This window comes from Neomonachus schauinslandi, chromosome 11 (genome assembly GCF_002201575.2).
Source record: "Neomonachus schauinslandi chromosome 11, ASM220157v2, whole genome shotgun sequence".
NCBI classification, from domain to species: Eukaryota; Metazoa; Chordata; class Mammalia; order Carnivora; family Phocidae; genus Neomonachus; species Neomonachus schauinslandi.
Window position 1 is genome coordinate 96,379,864 of NC_058413.1, and position 21,035 is coordinate 96,400,898.

Sequence of the window (21,035 nt, forward strand, 5' to 3'; positions counted from 1 at the left end):
ATTGGTAATCAGCTGAATTACAGAGAACTGATATGAACCCTAAAGCCTCCTCTCCAGGTCCTCTCTCTCCCACTGTCCCTGGGGCCCTGTAACTATTAAACGTAAATATTACACTTTGATTTAGAACTTAAACCAAAACACAGTTTTGTTCCTAGGATGCACGATTGATTTAGAGAAGATAAAACTTCGAATACTGATACTAAAAACATCATCTTACTAGAAAGCTACCATATCCAAAAGAACCCAGTTCTAGAAAGATTATACCCATCAGAAACACAAGGGTTCTCTAGTTACTAGACTTAACAGATTAAATTTATCGTATGATTCAAAGATTTCCTTCAACTAGCCTGTATGTCACCACTTTATTCTATCGAGGTCACAGTCTGGGCTCCTCTTTCCACGGAAGACTTTTTGTTTGTGCTCTCCCCACAAATTACATGGGCTTTTTGTTTGTTTCTCTCTCGCTCGCTTTCTTTCTGATAATCCTTCATCTTCTCCCTTCCTTTCAATATAGCTTTTAAAATTTTACTCCTCCGTGGCCTTTTCTGACTACTCTCAGCTTCTACTGATCATTTCCCACATCCCCTCTTCGTGTGTGTATTTATGTGGGTTTTTCCTATGGAATCAGAGTGGTGATTCAACTGGGACCTCTGAGATCATTTTGTCTAAATCACTTAATTAATTAACACCTTTCTTGCACATTCAGATCATCTCCCAAACTAGATAATACTTTGTCCTCTATTTCCTTTGAACCATCCCCCAGGGGTCAGAGTAGCAACCTGCCTACAGTACACACCAGTACCTGTTGCTGGCTACCCATCCTGAAGGCACTGTGAAAACCTCAATGAAGTAGCATGAAGCCACAGAGAGAACATCTGGAAACTGAGGGGAAATCTTTTCCGTAACATTTACACAGGGTCTTACCAGCTGCTTGCCCCTGATCACAGCCATGTGCACATTCTTTAGTGATCCATCATCATCTTCAAACACTTCTGCTGACCACAAAGCGCAATTTACATGTGTCCACTCATTTTGGCCAATGTAAAGCAAACGGCCAGCATCCTAAGAAATCAAGAGATTTCTTTTTTCTTTAAAGAATATAATGTCAAAGAAGGTTTTCCTTGGTATTAGCTTTACCTCAGTCAAGATAACATCAATAATAATTCTTTAACTTGGGGATGCAAACAAAAATCAAAACTCATTTCTCAATGTTCCTGTTTCCACTTCTCACCTTTCTAGAATCCACAGATGGGAAATATTTTATAAACACAGGGAATCAAAACATAAGCAGTATGTGGTAAGTTTATAAAAGTGTGCATGGACTTCGTTACAACCATATTTCAAAGCCAGTTCTCTCAGCTTGCATTACAAAACCTTTTTTTACTGTAAGCTTACTTTGTGCCCAGCACTAAATAAAGCTTTATAAACATTATTTCCTTTAATCCTCATAACCGTTCTGAGGTTAATTATTATTATTATCCTCATTTTAAAGATGAAACTGGGGCGCCTGGGTGGCTCAGTCAGTTGAGCGACTGCCTTCGGCTCAGGTCATGATCCCAGGGTCCTGGGATCGAGTCCCACATCGGGCTCCCTGCTCTGCGGGGAGCCTGCTTCTCCCTCTCCCACTCCCCCTGCTTGTGTTCCCTCTCTCGCTGTGTCTCTCTCTGTCATATAAATAAATAAAATCTCAAAAAAAAAAAAAAAAGATGAAACTGAGAGTCAGAGAGGTTAAACTCCTCGCCAAGGTCAACAAGTAGGCAGTAGAGCATGGAGATGAATACAGGCAGCCTGCCAGAACTGGAGATCTTAACCATTCTGCCCTCCTCCATTACACACAAGCCTTTAATATGCAAACTTACATATATTTTGTTGACTTTCATAAAATCTTATTGAGAAATCTCCTGTAAAAACTATTAGACGTCAACAGGTTAATTTAAGACAAATCATCTTTTTTTTTTTAATTTTAAGTGGGCTCCATGCACAACGTGGAGCCCAATGCAGGGCTTGAACTCACGACCCAGAGATCAAGACCTGAGCTGAGATCAAGAGTCAGATGCTTAACCGACTGAGCCACCCAGGTGCCCCAAGGCAAATCATCTTTTAAATCAATTAAATCCGTTATAGAAAAAAACCCCAAGTGACATAAGCTAGGTGACAAACATCCATTAAATAAATGGAACCCAGTCATCGAATTTAGACACCAAGGACCAAGAGTTCACATGAGCATCTGCTAAGTAGGACCCCGTTCGCCAAGGTACTTACATTAGCACTGTCATCACCATAGGTCAAACACAATGCACATTGTCTGTTATCTTCTATGCCTGGGGGTGGGTTCAGTTCTGGACTATCTTCTCGACTCCTATCAGTACCTTGGAACCCAAAAGATATCCAGTTAAAAGTGGCAATACTAGGTCTGATTTCCAGAAGGAAAAAAACCAATTCAGTTTAAATAGTCTGTGGCTTATAAAATAAACACTTTCAAAAAGTGTTCAAAGTTATGCTATCTCACCATCTGTTAGACTATTTATATCGATTTCTTGCTACCAGGCCAAGCTAAGCAAAAATTAGGATGACCTGAGAATTTCTTTCCAATATGCAAGTATATTAAATTTAGGTTCACAAAGTTAATCATTTGCATCTAGAGAGAAATGGACAATGACTCATTTGGTGCCTTACTCAAAATTGGTGGTGTAGGAGGATGGAGAGGAGTTGGAGAGTCTGGTTCTCCAGGCCCTTTAGGTTTGGGAGCTGGAATGATTTTCTTCATTAGAGGAGGCTGCTCAGTGTGGCTGTTTTCCTCTCGCTCCTGCCACTGAGCATAATTATGGTCAAGTGAAGGTGGAAGCACTGCGTTTGGTAACATCCCACTGCTGAAAATAATTGATTCAACAAGCATTTATTGAACTCCTACGATATACCTGGAACTATACAAAATAATCAAACTCTTGGTATCATCAGGTCACAGCCCCATGCATGAGCCATTCACAGCATATAAGGACAAGCCACAGAACTTGAAAACTGTCTAAATACACAGGACTTTATTATCTAAAAATATATATATTCTCGATATATGACTCTTGGTTAAACTTCCGGAAGCAAGTGATAACTTTCCCAAAGAATCAAAAGGATTCACTGGAATAAAAATTTCAGGTTAAATATGGAGAGTCAAGAGCAATAGAGAGCACAATTTGAACCGAATAACACAGAACCCAATTTCTGCAAGTCCAAATACTGAGTTACATATAGAAGCACGAGTACTGTACATATGTCACAAGTTAAGCCAAGTTGCAGAAAACATAATATATAAAGAAAAAAAAGGGGGGCAATAGGCTATAATAAACATTAAGTATTATCTCTCAATCGGCACTGAAAAGGCATTTCAAGTGATTAAATTTTAATCTTAAAACCTAGTCTGAAGAACCCTTAATCTAGAAATATAAGAACTCTCAGATTTCTAGCTGATGAGGTGGGGGAAAAAAAGTAACAATGAATTTACTTACTTGCTCGATACTTTATTTGGCTCCCAAAACCTAGACTTTTTGACACTGAACCATGGAAAAACACGTTCCATTTGCTAACAGAAAAACAAACAAACAAAATGTAAGCATGTGAACATTCATTTGGAAACCACATAAAAACCAACAACTTCACACTAGCTTCTCTGTCAATATGAGGATGATTTCAGGCCACCAAGAGAAAGATCCATCCACTTGGGTGACCCCACCAACTTTCTCCCAAAGAATCAGAGGAATGAGTTAAACCAAAAGATGTTTTATACACATAGCAAAACAAAACGGAGAAGAGAACAAATCCGTTCTGTTCATGGATAATTATCCATAGATAAGCATTAAAAACATCAACTATTAATATCATTCACCCGAATAAAGAAGGACTTGACCATGCTGTTGGCTTTTTTAATCTCTGGCTGCCCTCCATCTGAATTAATGGCTGCTTGAATGATCTTCACGATATCATCACTGAACTCCAACTGTATACAAAAACAAAGTATTAATTATTCATAAAACAGTGTGCTCTCAAAACCACTTCCTCTTTCCTCCTAAATCACCCAGCCCTGAGATCCAACAGAAAATGGACACCCTATTTTAATGCAGTGTAATTTCTCTTTAGTGGAGGCCTCTGGAATTCAGTTCACAATTAACTTGGGGTAGTCAAGAGAAGCCAGGGTAATAACGCAAGAATGCAAATAAATTGGCTGTATCACGGTAAGTTACCCAAATAGGGCCATAATTTTTTATTTCGGTTAAAATAAACAACTGAATAGCAAATATGGACCATAACAAATGATCATTCCCATACATTCTTAAAACCGTAACTTTAAAAGACATCTATCTATAAATGAGTATCCTATATAGAAAGACACATTATTTAGACGTGATTTCAAGAGAGGCAAACCAAGGAACTTCACATTAACATTTTTCCATAAACTAGTGTTTTGTTTTGTTTTTTAAAGATTTTTATTTATTTATTTGAGATAGCAGGAGCAGGAGAGCAGAGGGAGAGGGAGAAGCAGGCTCCTGCTGAGCAGGGAGCCTGACGTGGTGCTCGATCCCAAGACCCTGGGATCATGACCTGAGCCGAAGGCAGACGCTTAATCGACTGAGCCACCCAGGCGCCCCTCCATAATCTGTTTTTTTTAAGGGGGAAATGTACAACTGTGAAGCTTTTTATTTCTTTTTTTTTTTTTTTTAAAGATTTTATTTATTTATTTGACAGAGAGAAACACAGCGAGAGAGGGAACACAAGCAGGGGGGTGTGGGAGAGGGAGAAGCAGGCCCCCCGCAGGGCAGGGAGCCCGATGCAGGGCTCAATCCCAGGCCCCTGGGATCATGACCTGAGCCGAAGGTAGACGCTTAACGACTGAGCCACCCAGGCGCCCCCATAAGCAGTTTTAATAAAAAATAATTTTCAGAGAACTCAGATGACAGCCAAATAAAAAAATCATTTTGAGACACTACCTTCCCATCTTCTGAAACACGGAGCTAAAAAGAACTCATATATTCTTAGGTATTTAAACCCACAAGACATTTCTAAATATAACACAAGCCATCTCTTGGTGCTTACTCCCAGCCCTGTCTCTTAAAGACCCAAAGGCACTAAACTGGCATTTGAGGTAGAGACATACCACAGATGTATAGTTCCCTTGGTCCATTTTCCTCTTGACTCCTTCCAGATCTAAGGGCTGTTGATCTTCCTGTTTGCTGACCTCAGTAAGCACAGGTGGGTCAGGTCCTTCTGGGGAGCTGCGGGAAGGTATACTCTCCTCTGTCTCAGGATTTAAGTCTGGAGGTTTGGCAGCCTGTTTCCAGGAAAGATAGGCTTCTTTTATCTAACACTGAAAATGAGGCATCTGTGCAAATTCTATTAAAATTAATAAAGATGGTACTGAATGATTCATATTATAAAACCTAAAGAACATGAAAATAATCAGAGATTTCTTAAATAATACAAAAAGAAAGTTAGAATGAGCCGGTTCTCTAATAGTTTGACCAGGTGAACTTAAGAGCTTTGCTTGATAACTTCCAAACGGAGTATGAAGACATAGAAACTGTCCAGTTCCTTCTGAGGGAGAGAGTGATAGCAAATCTTCCTATTAAAAAATGGAGCTCTATGAGGAGAAAAAGCAGCAGCCTAGCTCTGAGTTCGAGTTATCTGTGCGGTTCTTCCAACATTTTACATTGTGTTTCCAGTGACCACTCTTTAGATGTACAGTTCACAACTTCAATGGACAAAAAGGAGTGGTTTACAAATTGTGCCCTGAGGAGCCCTAGGGATTTCCCAGTGACAGCCATATGACTGTCAGATTAGGCCACCACTCTCTCTCACCCAGATTACTCCAACTGCCTCCTGACCACCGTTCCTGCCTCTAGCCTCAGTCCTCTCCAATCCTTCCTCCCTCTTTAGTCAGAATCTTTTTCTTTTTCCCTTAAAAAGCAACTCTGATGGGTTACTCTTGGGTAAAGCCTTTCGCCGCCGCTCCCCAGAGTATAAAGTCCAAATTTCTTATTATAACAGCAAAGAAAGCCCCCAAAGAAGGTCCTACACTTTGGTCCTAAAGATTTCCTTAATGGCTGAAAGCCAAAGCAAATAACTCTACAAAACTAAATGAAGAATGGAGCAAACGAACGTTCCCTCGCTGGGGAAAACCGCTTAAAACAAACTCTCAAGGCCTACCTGTCGGTAGCGAAGCAAGTGGCTGCTGGTCCGAGAGTTGAGCAAAGCTGTCAGAACTTGCTTCAGAGAGATCTGCAGCTCTTTTTCCAGGGCCAGTCGCCACTCTGCAGGATGCCGCTCAGTGCAGTTCACACAGGTGTAGGCCACGCTTTCTGGCAGGTTAGACAGAATCTCATACATCTCGTCTAGAAAAACAAAACCCCACAATGCTGAGGAGCTCTGAAGAGTGGCAGAGAGGGAGGACACTACTCCCCTGAACTTACTACAAAGCTGGACCCTGGGGACAGGAGCAGGACTCTAATGTCCCCCAGGAACCCAGCACATATTGATCTCTGAAGGGACACTATTAATACTAGCCACCCAGGATTTGGTTACTGGAGAACCAAGAGGTTAAGGTACGCACAGAAAACAGCAAATAAATATTTTAAAGGGATACGTTCACAATAAATGAGCACAACTTGACACAAAGGTGCTTATTCTAGAGACCAGAAATGGAAATTCCAGATAACTTCAAGCAACAACACGGCTATAATTTTACGCTTACAGATTACTTTGGGGGCTATAACTATATCAAGTAAGAAGGAAACTGTAATAAAAAGACTCCAACCTTCTGTACCTGAAAGATTCTCACATTTGGAATGGACCCAGCGATCACACTTCCCACACTGCATCATCTTACTCTCGTAGTCATCGTCATCATAACACTTATCACAGAGAGGACAGAAGTTCCCTGAAAGCAAAGCACACTTTTCAGCAGTGCTCTGGCTCACACACCGGTGCCTCTCAGGCCCTGACTTCCACGTGCCAACTCTCTTCTGGAACTGCTCACAGATGCCAGCAGGGACCTACTATGCAATGCTCACGCATCTATAAAGTGTCCAGATTTTTCTGAGCTCTTAGAACATGCCACTGATTTTATTTAGACTCATTTTTAAAGGTCATGAGGTAGAGTTTACAAAGAACACAGTAGAAAAGAAGGAGAGAACGTTCTCTTATACTTTCCAAAGGGATTTATATTTTCAAAAAGAGGCGACGATATGGAAGTAAAAAAGCATTTAATTTACACTTTCTCCTTATTCTTAGTGCTTTAAGTTAGAGCTCAGAGCAGCACTTCCTAAAATTCAACACAAAGGCCAGCCTTCATCAATTTGCTTTATCCATGCACCCCCTCTATTCTTCTTCTATTTTTTTTTTAAGATTTTATTTATTTATTTGACAGAGAGAATGAGAGAGCACAAGCAGGGGGAGTGGCAGAGGGAGGGAGAAGCAGCCTCTCTGAGCGGGGAGCACAATGCGAGGCTCAATCACAGGACCCTGAGATTATGACCTCAGCCGAAGGCAGACGCTTACCCAACTGACTGAGTCACCCAAGCGCTCCCCCTCTATTATTCTTTACTTAATAGATTTAACATTGATTTGATTACTTTAAATAACTTCAATAGTAAACTTTGTATCATTATTATCCGAAGTCAGTAAAAGGAGTTTAATGTATTAGGTATAATTTTTTTTTATTGTAACTATTAAAATGTTTGACTCGGTACCACCTAGAATCATTTCTGAAACAATCAAACATCTGTGTACCTCACTTTGGGAAATACTGGCTTAGAGCATTTCTTTGTGGTTAGTTATTACAAAAATCCCCTTAATTCTTCCCATATAAGCTAACAAAACATTTTAGTTGCTGTAATACTCTGTGTAAAGGAAAGGGTAAGACCAGGAACTTAGTAAATCCTTGACAAGATGTATAAAACATTTTACTTCATTCTACTGGAGTGTCCAGTTCACCCTGTAAACACCAAATATAATTTCTAAAAGTTGACAAAACTGGCTTTTCTGAAGTACCTTTAGCAAAGAGTTTGGCACAGTCATGGCACAGTGAAAAATCGTGAGACCACTGTGCGTCCCACCCTTTGCCTGGAGTTGTGGATCCACAGCTCTTGCAGCGAACACACTTGGTGCAGATCTGGAAAAGAAAAGAAATTCAACAGGAATTTCTTATTTTTAATATCTCGTCTCATTTAAAGAGACCTCAGATGCAATCCGTTTCTCAGGTTGACCTCTTTCCTGGGATGGCTCTTCCTAATAATGAGACCAAGGGGACTCCTGTTACAGGGTGGGCAAGCCCAAGAGCTCCATGACAGTTCTCTCTGCAACCGTGTCATATGGGTACTCACCCAAACTTTCTTTTTCTTGGTGGGCTTGGTGGGGTAGTTTGGTCCCAGGCACTCGGGGTGATAGCTGTTTCGGCACTTATTACACTCCAGCAGCTGCTGTAGGGAACACAACGGCAGGGGATGAAGAGGTACACGCTTCCAGTTATGAAATAACTAAGTCGTGGAGATGGAAAGTACAGCCGAGGGAATAGTCCGTGAGACTGCGGATGGGGACGGTGCTTCTTATGGTGAGCACTGAGTCATGTGTACAAGTGCTGAGTCACTGAGTCATACACCTGAAACTCACATCATATTGTATGTCAGCTATACACTAATAATAAAAAAAGGGAAAATATAAAGGCAAGAAGTGGGAATCACATCAAAAAAAAAAAAAAAAAAGATGGGCATCACATCGACTCCCTTGGAGCACCCATTTCATATTTACCTTCAAGTAAGTATAGCACATCATTAGAACAGTTTAAATTGTCTCATAAATTATTTTACTCTCAAAGAAAGCACTGGGGTTTATGTCCTGCCAAAGGCACTCAGTGATGAATATTCTTATCAGGTAGACTGGCGTTATTGAGGAGATTTTATCTAATGCCATGTTTTCTCCTATATTCCCCAAATTAAAACACAAAAATAGGCAATGAATTATACCAAATTAAATAGTCGCCATAGACTAAGTCAGCAGAGGAAAAATACAGGTACAAAACCCTAAACCAAAAGGCAGAAACGGAAATAGAGAGTTCTGTTACTCAGTTTTATACCTTGGTGGCCTGATGCTGCCTTCCACAAACGTGACAGAACTTGCATCGGCGACAACACCAGTTCTCCAGCTGGTCCTCCAGGGGGCGCTCGTTCTCCTCTAAACAAAACTTGTGGAAGGGCTCACAACAGACTTGGCAATACACAAACTAGGGTAAGAGGGGAACACAGAAGTTGTCAAATAACATGTAGAGATCAACCAAATGCGCTTTACAGACCTCAGGCTTTAGGAGTCCAATGGTGTGTGCATATATATACATATATATTTTTTTTAATTTAATACATGATCATTTTACAATGACTATGTAAAAAAAAAAAAAGCACAAGATTAGGCACTGAGGGGACGCAGGGGCCTAAAGTAATAATGGTAGAATTTAAAAAGTAACAAGATAAATATAATCCCAGATTTACCAGAATGCGTTAAGTGCCTAAGGCTAGGTACAAGCAAGAGCTATGGGAAGGGGGAAAGAGGGAGGCTTTTAAAGGCTTCCTACAAAATACTAAAGACAGTTGTAAGCTCTGGTTTGTTCTTTCCATCTCTAATTGTAGAAATGTTATTTTCATGTAAGGAGTTTTTAAAAATTTGAATGAGGATGACCCGGACTCTTCTTTTGCCATAGCAAAAAATATGAACATTTGGGCAATCTGGGTGAAGGGTATATGGGAATTCTTTGTACTACTCTCATAACTTTTCTGCAAATCTGAAATGATGTCAACATAAAAGGTTTTTAAAAATTCGAGGGGCGCCTGGGTGGCTCAGTTGGTTAAGCATCTGCCTTCAGCTCAGGTCATGATCTCAGGGTCCTGGGATCAAGTCCTGCATCGGGCTCCCTGCTCAGCGGGGAGTCTGCTTCTCCCTCTGCCTGCCACTCCCCCTGCTTGTGCTCTCTCTCTCTGTCAAATAAATAAATAAAATCTTAAAAAAACACAAAACTCCAATGTCTGGGGATCCACAGGTGGCGCAGTTGGTTAAGCATCTGACTCTTGGTTTTGGCTCAGGTTCTGATCTCACAACCGCGCATCAGGCTCTGCATTCCATGCGGAGTCCGCTTGAGATTCTCTCTCTCCCTCTCCCACTGCCCCTCCCCACAGGGTGCTCTCTCTCTCTAAAATAAATAAATAAATCTTGGGGCGCCTGAGCGGCTCAGTCGTTAAGCATCTGCCTTCAGCTCAGGTCATGATCTCAGGGTCCTGGGATCCAGCCCCGCATCGGGCTCCCTGCTCCTGGGGAAGCCTGCTTCTCCCTCTGCCACTCCCCCTGCTTGTGTTCCCTCTCTCGCTGTGTCTCTGTCAAATAAATAAATAAAATCTTTAAAAAAATATAAATAAATAAATAAATAAATAAATCTTAAAAAACAACAACAACAAACAAACCTCGAATGTCAGAATTCATCAAACACTAGTTATGCTTTGGTAGGAGTATAATGCAGGCAGTGAGTTATTCATTCTTCAGTTCGGTTTTTAGGAATCCTCTGGGATTGCTGTGCACAACTACTCAATTTAAATTAAAGCAATTATACTCTGAAAAAACCCCATTTTATCACGGAAGTTGAAGGACTGGTGCTACAAGTTATTCCTGTGAGCAGCATTATGTGTGGATGTAAAACATTATGTGCAAAAGAGATACAGTAGACCCCTGACACTTAAAAACTGAATATTCTTAGTCTCAGTAGTATCTAAAGCAGCCTCACCACTTAGAACAATATTATTGTTCATAATAGGCACTAAAATATTTGCTTAATGAACAAATACCAGACAATAATCTGTAATTTTGCTACTGTATAATTTAACATAGCAAGTGGGCAGGACTGAATCTCTTAACTAGTGAGTGAGTCTCCCTGATTGCTCAATATGTACACTATAATCTGGCCTTGGAATTTCTTCATGACCTTAAAATACATGTGATAAAATAATAAGCTAAGGAGGTATTCTGGAATTGAGAATTGTATGGATGACAAACTACTGCTTCCTATTTAAAATTGTGCTTTGCATTGTAAAGGTGGCAAATACGCACTGCAAAAGACTCAGAAGGATAAAGAAAAATAAAGCGAAAACAAGGCACCCATAATCCAATCACACTTTTAAGATTTTGGTGTAAGTCCTTCCACAATTCTTTCTGCATGTATATATATATTTTTAAAGATTTTTTATTTATTTATTTGACAGAGGGAGACACAGCGAGAGAGGGAACACAAGCAGGGGGAGTGGGAGAGGGAGAAGCAGGCTTCCCGCAGAGCAGGGAGCCCCATGCGGGGCTCGATCCCAGGACCCTGGGATCATGACCTGAGCCGAAGTCAGACGCTTAACGACTGAGCACCCAGGCACCCCTGCATATATATATACTTTAAAACAATGTCCAAACCAAAATGGGATCACGCTTTAGATACTACTTTGTAATCTGCTCTTTTATTAACTCAGTGACGTGTCATGGACACCTTCCCATGTCAATATCAATCTATATTACTATCTAGGACTTCATATTTGCCCTTATATGCATGTCCTATGATTAAAGACTCCCGCCCCTTATGGACAAATTTTTGGTTGTTTCCTATTATTTGTTATCATAAGCAGTACTGAAATAAACCCTTCTGTTTATTATATATAGAGAGAAAAGGGTTTATTACATATATGTGTGTATTGCACACACACACATATACACACATACCTATGCATATAGCTATTTGCTGTTTCTCTAATTACATTCTTTTTTTTTTAAGATTTTATTTATTTATTTAACAGAGAGATAGCGAGAGCAGGAACACAAGCAGGGGGAGTGGGAGAGAGAGAAGCAGGCTTCCTGCCAAGCAGGGAGCCCGATGCGGGACTCGATCCCAGGACCCTGGGATCATGACCTGAGCCGAAGGCAGACGCTTAATGACTGAGCCACCCAGGAGCCCTCTAATTATATTCTTAGGATAAATACCTGGAGTGCCACTGCTGGGTTAGACAGTATGTTCATTTTAAAAATAAATACATATTTCTGAACAATCTCCTCAGAAAGAAAGATTGCAACCAAGTCAGATTCCACCAACAGGAAGTCCCTATTTCCACATGCTCTTTTTTCCCCCCACATGATTTTTTTTAAAAGATTTTATTTATTTTTAAGATTTTATTAATTTATTTTTTGAGAAGGGGCGCAGGAGAGGGAGAGAGAGAATCTCCAGCAGAGTCGGAGCTGATGGGAGCTCGATCTCACAACCCTGAGATCATGACCTGAGCCAAAATCGAGAGTCAGACGCTTAACCGACTGAGCCACCCTGGTGCCTCTAAAGATTTTATTTTTTTAAGTAATCTCTATAGCTAACATGGGGCTCGAACTCACAACCCCCAAAATCAAGAGTCGTGTGCTCCACCGACTTAGCCAGCCAGGCGCCCCTTCCCACATGATCTTTCTTTTTAAAGATTTTTATTTATTTATTTGACAGAGAGAGACAGCGAGAGAGGGAACACAAGCAGGGGGAGTGAAAGGGAGAAGCAGGCTTCCCGCTGAGCAAGGAGCCCGATGTGGGGCTCGATCCCAGGACCCTGGGATCATGACCTGAGCCGAAGGCAGACGCTTAACAACTGAGCCACCCAGGTGCCCCCCACATGATCTTTTTAATCATGCTTTAACGTCCAATTTTTGGTCATCAGAAGGCTTTGCCCCTGCCCACCATGTTTTTATTTCTCATTTTGTGAATTACATATTCCTGTCTGTAGCCTATTTTTTTTTTTTTTTTTTTTTTTTTTACCGGGTGTTGTTCCTTTTTCTTATTAATTGCTAAGAGCTCTTTGTAGACAAGGGGATTTTGATAATCAATATAAGATAGCCATCTCTTTTTCCAGAAGTGCGCTCTATCATTTTTGCCATGTTTGGACATTTAGCAGAACTATCAGAACTCTAATAAAAAGAGTGCATTTAAGACATGAGACCATTAATCCTTTCACACTCAATAATTTTGCTCCTCTACTAAGCAGCAGATTCCTTCATGAAATCTCTAAAAAAACTTGTAAAGCATTTCATTAGCTGGACAGTAGGGGCGCCCAGTTGGCTCAGTCGGTGGAGACTGAGACTCTTGCTGTCTGGGTTGTGAGTTCGAGCCCCACGTTGGGCGTAAATATTACTTTAAAAAAACAAATCAAAAATAAAGAGGGGACAGTACCTACTACATACCAACAAGACAGAAGAAATGATTTCTTTCATCACAGCAAAATCATCTACCATTCAACTGTCTGGGGTACCAAGAAGCAGCTTCTCTTACCTCCACGTGCCCACTGCTGGCACACAGAAAGCAAACCACTCTGGGTGTTATAGGAACAGAGGTCAAGATTCCTAAGCCTCCCATCTCCCACACATTTTCTGCTTCACAATCCTCCTGTAGAGAGAGAGACGGATCGTTTATGAAAGCGTTCCAGTGACACACAGCTTTGGATTGAGAGCAAGGCCAGCAAGCATAAAATCAGAGTGACATCAGAGTGGCAAGAAGACTTCGTTTCAGTGGGTTCAAGAACAACCTGCTACTTTAAAAAATTTTCATCTCAGACACAAACTGTTAAAATGCTCACCTACTGGTTTAATTCATGTTAACGAGAACGCAAAGATATCCCAGAAGTGACTTTTCCTTAGAGTTTTGCTGATTCAAGCAATCATCATGGTTGGAGAATTCCCACGTGAAAGAATTATTTCCTCAGACGCTGTTCTCATCCGAATGCACTTTCTTGCTCAGGCCGATGCCTGCGTTTGTTCGTCAGCTCGTAAATGGTGACCTCACGACACTGACCAGAGTTCTCTCACACCTGAACCCACCTGCCAATGGTAGTTCTTATTCCCTGACTGGGTGCTGAACTCCCCCTCTTTCATCAACACCTTGGATAACATCATTTTTCTGATCTGAAGTCCATGACGCTCGACATACTACATGGTCACAAAACGCTTTTACCTTAAAGTCCACTCTGATCCTGTGGACTCCATCTGCTGGGATTTTTTGCTTCGAACTATTGCCATTGGAGAGAGTGCTGAGGATGTTCAAAGTGCCTGTGTTCTCCTGCTTACTGACTGGAGGTGGCTTTTCCTACAGAGACAGAAGATGGATAAAGAAAAAAACCACATCCCACTTGCCTTCACTTTTGCAACAGGTAACGATGCAAACAAAAAATCTTATTAACAGCTCTGGAGAACACGTTTCCAACACAAGTATTCCACAGACACAGAGAGTTGATCTTCAGATTCTTTTTTCCATGGGGGCTTTTATGTATGTATCACAGCCCCAGGAGAATCCCAGGAGAGTCCCAGGACTCTCCCTCCTGTGGGTTTTTGTCTTGCTTCTTCGTGGTCCACGAGGTCAGCTGCGGTTGTTGGCACAACGAAACCAAAGGGACAGCATGGGAGCAGGTTATTCTGCCATTTTTCTAGATCTTTAAGTTGCACATCCAATCTGGGGCTGACCATTCTACTCTTGTTTAACTGGTCTAGGATGGTCACAACAGTATTCGCAGCTCTGGGACCATTAATGATTTTAACTCACCAGTGTAACCATGCTTTATCACCACAGTCAGAAGCCAGACAATGACCTTGGAGCAAGGCTTAATAAGACCCTGGCATCTGCCTCTCTTTGGCATTGTTGATGCATCAGCCAGGACGCTCATGCACCACCATTATGGTGGCACAGAGAGACGGCAGAAAGAGCCAGAAGATTCTTTCTTTTAACAATTTATTTATTTGAGAGAGGGAGAGAGCACGCGAGTGTGACACGCGTGTGCAGGGAGAGGGGCAGAGGGAGACATGGAGGGAGACTCTGTGCTGCCCAGTGCGGGGCTTGATACCACGACCCTGAGATCACAACCGGAGCAGAAATCAACAGTCGGATGCTCAACCAACTGAGACACCCAGGCGCCCTGAGCCAGAAGATTCTTAAAGACCTCTCTCTCTCCACATAAAAACATAGTGGACACAGGGAAGGGTGATGGCTATAGACAAATACCGCTAAAGGACATCGAGGGCAAAAACAATCACAGTAGGCGGCCTGCGGCATCAGCCTAAGCACGGAAGGCCACAAAGAAGGGTAAAGACAAAAAACAAGATGAGCTAAAGCCTAAACCTGCTTTGTTCATTTTAAGGAAGTCCACGGCCATCTGGAGAGAAGCAGATATGCAGTTTCCTTCACTCAATCACGTAAATGTCAAGGATAAGACTATGTCTTATGAATGCAACACATCCCTGAGCAATGGCAGAGAAACAAATCTCTCCTCACCTTTTCTTTTGGTTTTTGTTTTACAGGAATACTTGGGCGAGGAGCCACTTTTTTCTGCTTGCTTTGCTCTGGACCTAAAGAATTCAAAATAAATTGCAATCAGACACCACTAAACTCAGAGTTCGTGCTAAACAGCAAGGACCACCTCAGGACTAACTGGCCTGTGAAGAAAAGGGCATTAGAAAACACAAAAACCAACTTAAACTCTAGGCTTTACACAGGAAATTAAGACAATACCTCCAACTTAACTGGTTTTTTGCTTCTATTTATTATTACATAAATAGCTTAAAAGAAAGCTAATTTTCCTTAACTAAAGGCTTAAAAATATACATTTCGGGTTTCCAAATGCTGTTTAAGACATCGGTGTTCTTTGCTGGTACTTCTGGTTCCGCAACTCCTTCTTGCCTTCCTCACTCACCTGATTCTGGTGGTGGAGGCTGCTTTTTCTTGGGCTCACTAGGAGTGGTCTTGGGAACTTCTTTTCTCGGTGGTGCTGTGCTCGGTGGCTGTGGAGGGGTGACTGGCACTGGTTGGGAGGCCTGCTTGCTGGACTTCCTGGAAGCTGGAGTGGTAACTTGTTTGGATTCAGGAACTGGGGCAGAGGTGTTCCCTTCTTCGCTCTTTTCCTCGATAGGCTTTCGAGGCGGAGGTTCACTATTGCTTTTCTTAGGGGCAGGGTCCTCTCTTGCTGATGGGACAGGTTTCTGACCAGAGTCCACCACGCTCTTCCCAACACTGCTCTCCTTGCTCTCTTTCTTTTCGCTGGTTTTAGACTTTTTCTCTTTCTTTTTCACAGCTAGGGGGAAAAAGACCAAGATGATTTATCTGTAAGTGAGAAAAACTTTCTTTAAGACAGAAGCAGAGGAATGTAACACTTTCTTATTCACAGTGCCCTGCGCTGAAGTCGACACTGGAAAGAGCAAGTTGGTCAGGTGAGACAGGTACACTTGTGTTGCTCTCGGAAACAGAATGGACTGGAATTGTTACAGGAATTTAAAAATTTTTTTGATTACGGAAAATTTCAAAGTAAAGGGAATAGTAAAATGAACCCTCATATAACTACCACCCAGCTTCCACAACCACCAACTGGCTGGGAAAAGCAGTTAAACAAACAAACAAATGAACAACCAGCATTCTCCTGACACTAGATGTACATGACTACGTACATTATTACAGCAGGAAACATCTGGGAAAAATCTTTTTACAACGCTACCTTTTGCTTGCTTCTGAAGGTAGGCTTTGGAAGGCATCCATTGTAGATTCTGACATTTTCTCATCCTAGGATAACAAGGGATACCATACAGTAAACTACATTTAGAAGAAAAGCCATTGAAACAAGTGTTAATTGGTCTGCAAGAATCAGTGAACCTTTACTAGGGTTCATTTTGAGAGCTGAAAAAAGTACTCAGATTCAATCTGAGCCTCTGAATGCTTCGATCAGCAATTTTACCTACCTTTAGGGTCTAAAAGGAATAAATATCAAATTATTTTTGAAATGGGACTCAAATTTCTTATAACCCAGTACTAACTAGCACCACACACAAAATGATCAGCTGGTGTTTTATAGTCAAATCGGTTCTGCTCCCTTATGAGATTAACATTCATATAGTAATCTGAATAAAAAATGGACTAAAATTAACCAACAAGTCCTTTGTCTGACACTACAATGCTACAGGTCTATCTCAGGGCTTTGATACATAGTTCACCCCTCAATTTAATGAAACTAAAACTTACTTTGAAGTCTAAAACTGAGCTAAATACATTTCAACCCCTAAATTATAGTGCAGGTTTATCCTGCAATCATGTACCTTTCTGCTGATCAGTGATTTGTCTCACTTCCTTCCACTAATGGGACTGAGACAAGATTCTTGCTTAAGGCCAGACTAAACGAAAGCACAAAACTACTTACTGTCTCTTGGAAACTATCTCCCCTGAACTAATTTCTCCCAGCCACATTTTCTATAAATCACTTTCATGTTACCATTCATTCAACAAATACCTATTGCTAATATCTACTCTTTGTGCCAGGCACTTTATGAGATGCTCAGTCACTAAAATTTGTTTGTGCAACTTCTCGATCCATTTAAAACAAATTATGCCAAAGAGCAGAAAGTGAATCCACAAAGTGACTTAAAAAAGGGAGAAAAGATCAAGTAATCAGGGGCGCCTGGGTGGCTCAGTTGTTAAGCATCTGCCTTCAGCTCAGGTCATGATCCCGGGGTCCTGGGATCGAGCCCCGCATCGGGCTCCCTGCTCTGTGGGAGGCCTGCTTCTCCCTCTCCCACTCCCCCTGCTTGTGTTCCCTCTCTCGCTGTGTCTCTCTCTGTCAAATAAATAAAATCTTTAAAAAAAAAAAAAAGATCAAGTAATCAAAACTTTTAGATCAAAAACTCCACGTGCATGAAAATATTCTGGGAGTTAGAAAGCCAAGGGTCTCAGACTAAGATATCACCACTTTTTCCTCAATGCCATAAAGGTAATTTCAGTTGACCTGAAAAATTATAATACAAATAGATATTATAATATATAGTTAAACTAAATATAAATTATAGCTCAATTATATGTGAATATTACATATGCATGTGGCTTATATATATAACTTATATAACATATAAAATATAAATATATAAATTTGTCAGTTTTTACGTGGAAGCCCTCCATAGCTACACTGATATGGTAGCCACTAGGCACATGTGGCCATTTAAATTTAATTAATTGAAACGCAATGCAATTAAACATGTAGTTCCTCGGTCACACTAACCACCCTGCCAGTGTTCTACAGCCACGTTCGGCTAATGGCTACCACACGAACTGAGCAGACAGAGAATCTTTCCACCGCTGCAGGACTTTCTACTACACAGCACTGCCCTGAGTAGTTCTTATTTCAGGACAGCCCCAATCCTGGCCACATCACAAAATCCGACTCTGCAACGAACCTTGCACCTCAAGGAGACTCAACACAACCACACTCAGTTTTCTGATGCATCCCTGCGACAGACCAGGCATAAACACAACCTCCACAGCTGAGAGGTCAACACCTCAGAGTAAGACACCCACTCACTTGCAGCACTGCTTCTTTATATTTCGGCCACCAAACTTGGGTTTGTCTAAGCAATTAGTACAAACACCACAGTCCTCAGGCACCTGGCAGCCGGGACACTGCCCACACCGCCTGGATCGTCGCCCTTTCTTTACTGGAGGTTCCTGAGGCGCCTTGTTTCTGGTAACGGGTTTAATTGGTTTGATGGGTGGAGCAAGAGGTTCAGCATCTTCTGAGCCAGCAATTGACGACTTGTCTGTTAAAGAAACGTGTCGTTAGTTCTGAGGGAGTATCTAATTCCTTCTTGGGAGCAGAGGCGGAATTCCTCAAAATCCGTTTATATCATTACATACATTCAAGCCTCATTTTAATTGGGACTCCAAACATGAAATGCGTAATAAAAATATTCATAGGCAGAAATCAGAGCCTGTTTTAAATAATTCTTTAAATGTTTTAAAACGCCTATAACTTGCAGCTTGATGAAAGCAGAAATCCGAACACTGAGAACAAAACACAGTCTCACCTAAAACCAGGAATGCGAATTGAATGCTTCTTAAGATTCTCTAAACCTCTACATTTTACATAAGCAGTCACCTAGCATTTAAGTCACCCAGCATCTAAAGGCAACCGTGAGAATGTGCCCCACAGACCTCCAACAACAGGGAACGAAGCTAACTGACCAACGGCCCCAACTGCTGTGCTCTGAAATCCAGTGGTACACCAAGCCCACACTTACCATGGGGGTTGCTCCTAGGTAGTGACTGAGCATGGCAGGGATGCTAAGGCGGGCCTGTTCCTGGGAGACACAAAACTCCCCTGACAGTCAGCTTTTGCTCAAGGACTCCCCGACAGCCTTGCCAAACTCTCTGGGAAGACAGTCTGGGAAGATTCTGCCCAACCCTCCCTCCCTCTCTCTTTCCCTGGGGTCAGACTTGCAGAGCAGCCTGACCATTGTCCAGCCTTCCCCAGCTCCCCTCCGATTTTCTCTCTTGGGCATTTCCTCTAGGGTAATCCTTGCACATTGAATATACGCTTGCCATTTGCTTTTTGGAGGACCCAGACTAACACACAGTGCTATGAAGAGCCTACTAGGTATCCCCAGAATGACCAGCAAACAAATCAAAAAATGTCTGCTCAGACTTCGAGGTTGACACCCCTGACCTACCATCATTCCCCATGGAAGACAAAATCTTCTCTCGTTCTTCCCATGGTAAGGCACTCAGGGTGGGCATGTCATCAGGAAACACAGCTCGTTTCCGGCCAAGGGCAACAGCAGCTCTTCTGCAGACATGTTTAATGCGGGGTCCTCGCACAGAGGTCTCTGACGAATCACTTTCTTGACCCTGAGTAAGAGGCAGGTCAAAACAAACAACAGCAAGCATACATGTTGAAAATGTCATTAAATGAAAAAAAAAAAAAAAGAAAAAAAATGTCATTAAATGAAGCCAAGGTACAGCTGGTACATCATTACAATCTAGAATCAACACATACAACTCTAGCTATTCCCAGCTGATAAGCCGTGACAATCTATAGAAATCGACTAGTTCTGTATCCTAAAATTGGCAGCCAAAAGGCGGGGGAGGGCAGGGCTTTTAATCAAAAAACAGAAATCAACTAAATTTCTATTCCCCATTATACTACTGCTTTAAAACTCCCCTCAAAACTCAAGCTGCCAGTCTACGTTATCCAAAGTTTGGCCTGGAGTTAACAGGGCTTATCTAATCACAGACTATTTCTTCTATTTCCCTGATCAACAGAGAAGTAGGGGAAACAACTTCTAAATGTAAGGATGAAAAGGCCAGGGCGCCTGGGTGGCTCAGTTGGTTGGGCGACTGCCTTTGGCTCAGGTCATGATCCTAGAGTCCCTGGATCGAGTCCCGCGTCGGGCTCCCTGCTCGGCGGGGAGCCTGCTTCTCCCTCTGACCCTCCCCCCTCTCATGTGCTCTCTCTCTCTCTGTCTCAAATAAATAAATAAAATCTAAAAAAAAAAAAAAAAGGCCACAGATCTGCACAGAAGCGTCTTGCATTTTATTTTTTATTTCAAATTAAGTCTCTTTTTATTTTTTTAATTTTTTAGTTTTTAAAGGTTTTATTTATTTATTTGACAGAGACACAGCGAGAGAGGGAACACAAGCAGGGGGAGTGGGAGAGGGAGAAGCAGGCTTCCCGCAGAGCAGAGAGCCCGATGTGGGGCTCGATCCCAGGACCCTGGGACCACGACCCGAACCGAGGGCAGACGCCTAACGACTGAGCCACCCAGGAGCCCCACCTCTTACATTTTAAAGAGCCACTGCTCCTATCACTAGGAGGCTAACCAAAATACGTCCAAAATGGTATCAGAAATAAATTCCATCATCCTCCTGCTAGAACTGTCAACTGGTAAAATTACTAAATGTAAATATGGCCCTAGGTTGAATAACATGAAAAACCTAAATGTGTGGTCATCTTAACCTAACTTGGTGTGTTGGCATAAATATGTATCTATTATATGGCAATTTTAAAAAAGAACCTAAAGATCCATGGGTTTTCTCAGAAAAGGCCAGTGCCTAGCTACCTTTGTAAAAAGAAAAAAAAAAAAAAAAGCTGTTCTTTGTAAAATTTGTCATCATCTTAATGAACTGAATCCTACTACAGCTTTTCTGCCTGCAACTT

The 21,035-nt window shown here is 41.7% G+C and overlaps 1 protein-coding gene across 2 annotated transcripts in view; it reads right to left on the minus strand.

The window, feature by feature from the left end:
• KMT2A (lysine methyltransferase 2A) overlaps nt 1–21,035 on the minus strand; it is a 77,270-nt gene that overhangs the window by 22,714 nt on the left and 33,521 nt on the right. The window contains exons 4-21 of one of the 2 annotated variants that reach the window (XM_021696557.2): nt 19,549–19,726; nt 18,405–18,639; nt 16,557–16,621; nt 15,762–16,139; nt 15,344–15,417; nt 14,033–14,164; nt 13,355–13,468; nt 9,116–9,262; nt 8,367–8,462; nt 8,035–8,155; nt 6,809–6,922; nt 6,193–6,377; nt 5,144–5,317; nt 3,878–3,988; nt 3,501–3,574; nt 2,677–2,870; nt 2,263–2,369; nt 925–1,062 (exon numbers count right to left, since the gene is read on the minus strand). In XM_021696557.2, the coding sequence (XP_021552232.1) occupies nt 925–1,062; nt 2,263–2,369; nt 2,677–2,870; nt 3,501–3,574; nt 3,878–3,988; nt 5,144–5,317; nt 6,193–6,377; nt 6,809–6,922; nt 8,035–8,155; nt 8,367–8,462; nt 9,116–9,262; nt 13,355–13,468; nt 14,033–14,164; nt 15,344–15,417; nt 15,762–16,139; nt 16,557–16,621; nt 18,405–18,639; nt 19,549–19,726 (2,637 nt within the window). Of the gene's footprint in view, nt 1–924; nt 1,063–2,262; nt 2,370–2,676; nt 2,871–3,500; nt 3,575–3,877; nt 3,989–5,143; nt 5,318–6,192; nt 6,378–6,799; nt 6,923–8,034; nt 8,156–8,366; nt 8,463–9,115; nt 9,263–13,354; nt 13,469–14,032; nt 14,165–15,343; nt 15,418–15,761; nt 16,140–16,556; nt 16,622–18,404; nt 18,640–19,548; nt 19,727–21,035 lie in introns of both variants that reach the window. The other variant, XM_044919757.1, reaches the window with a different exon arrangement.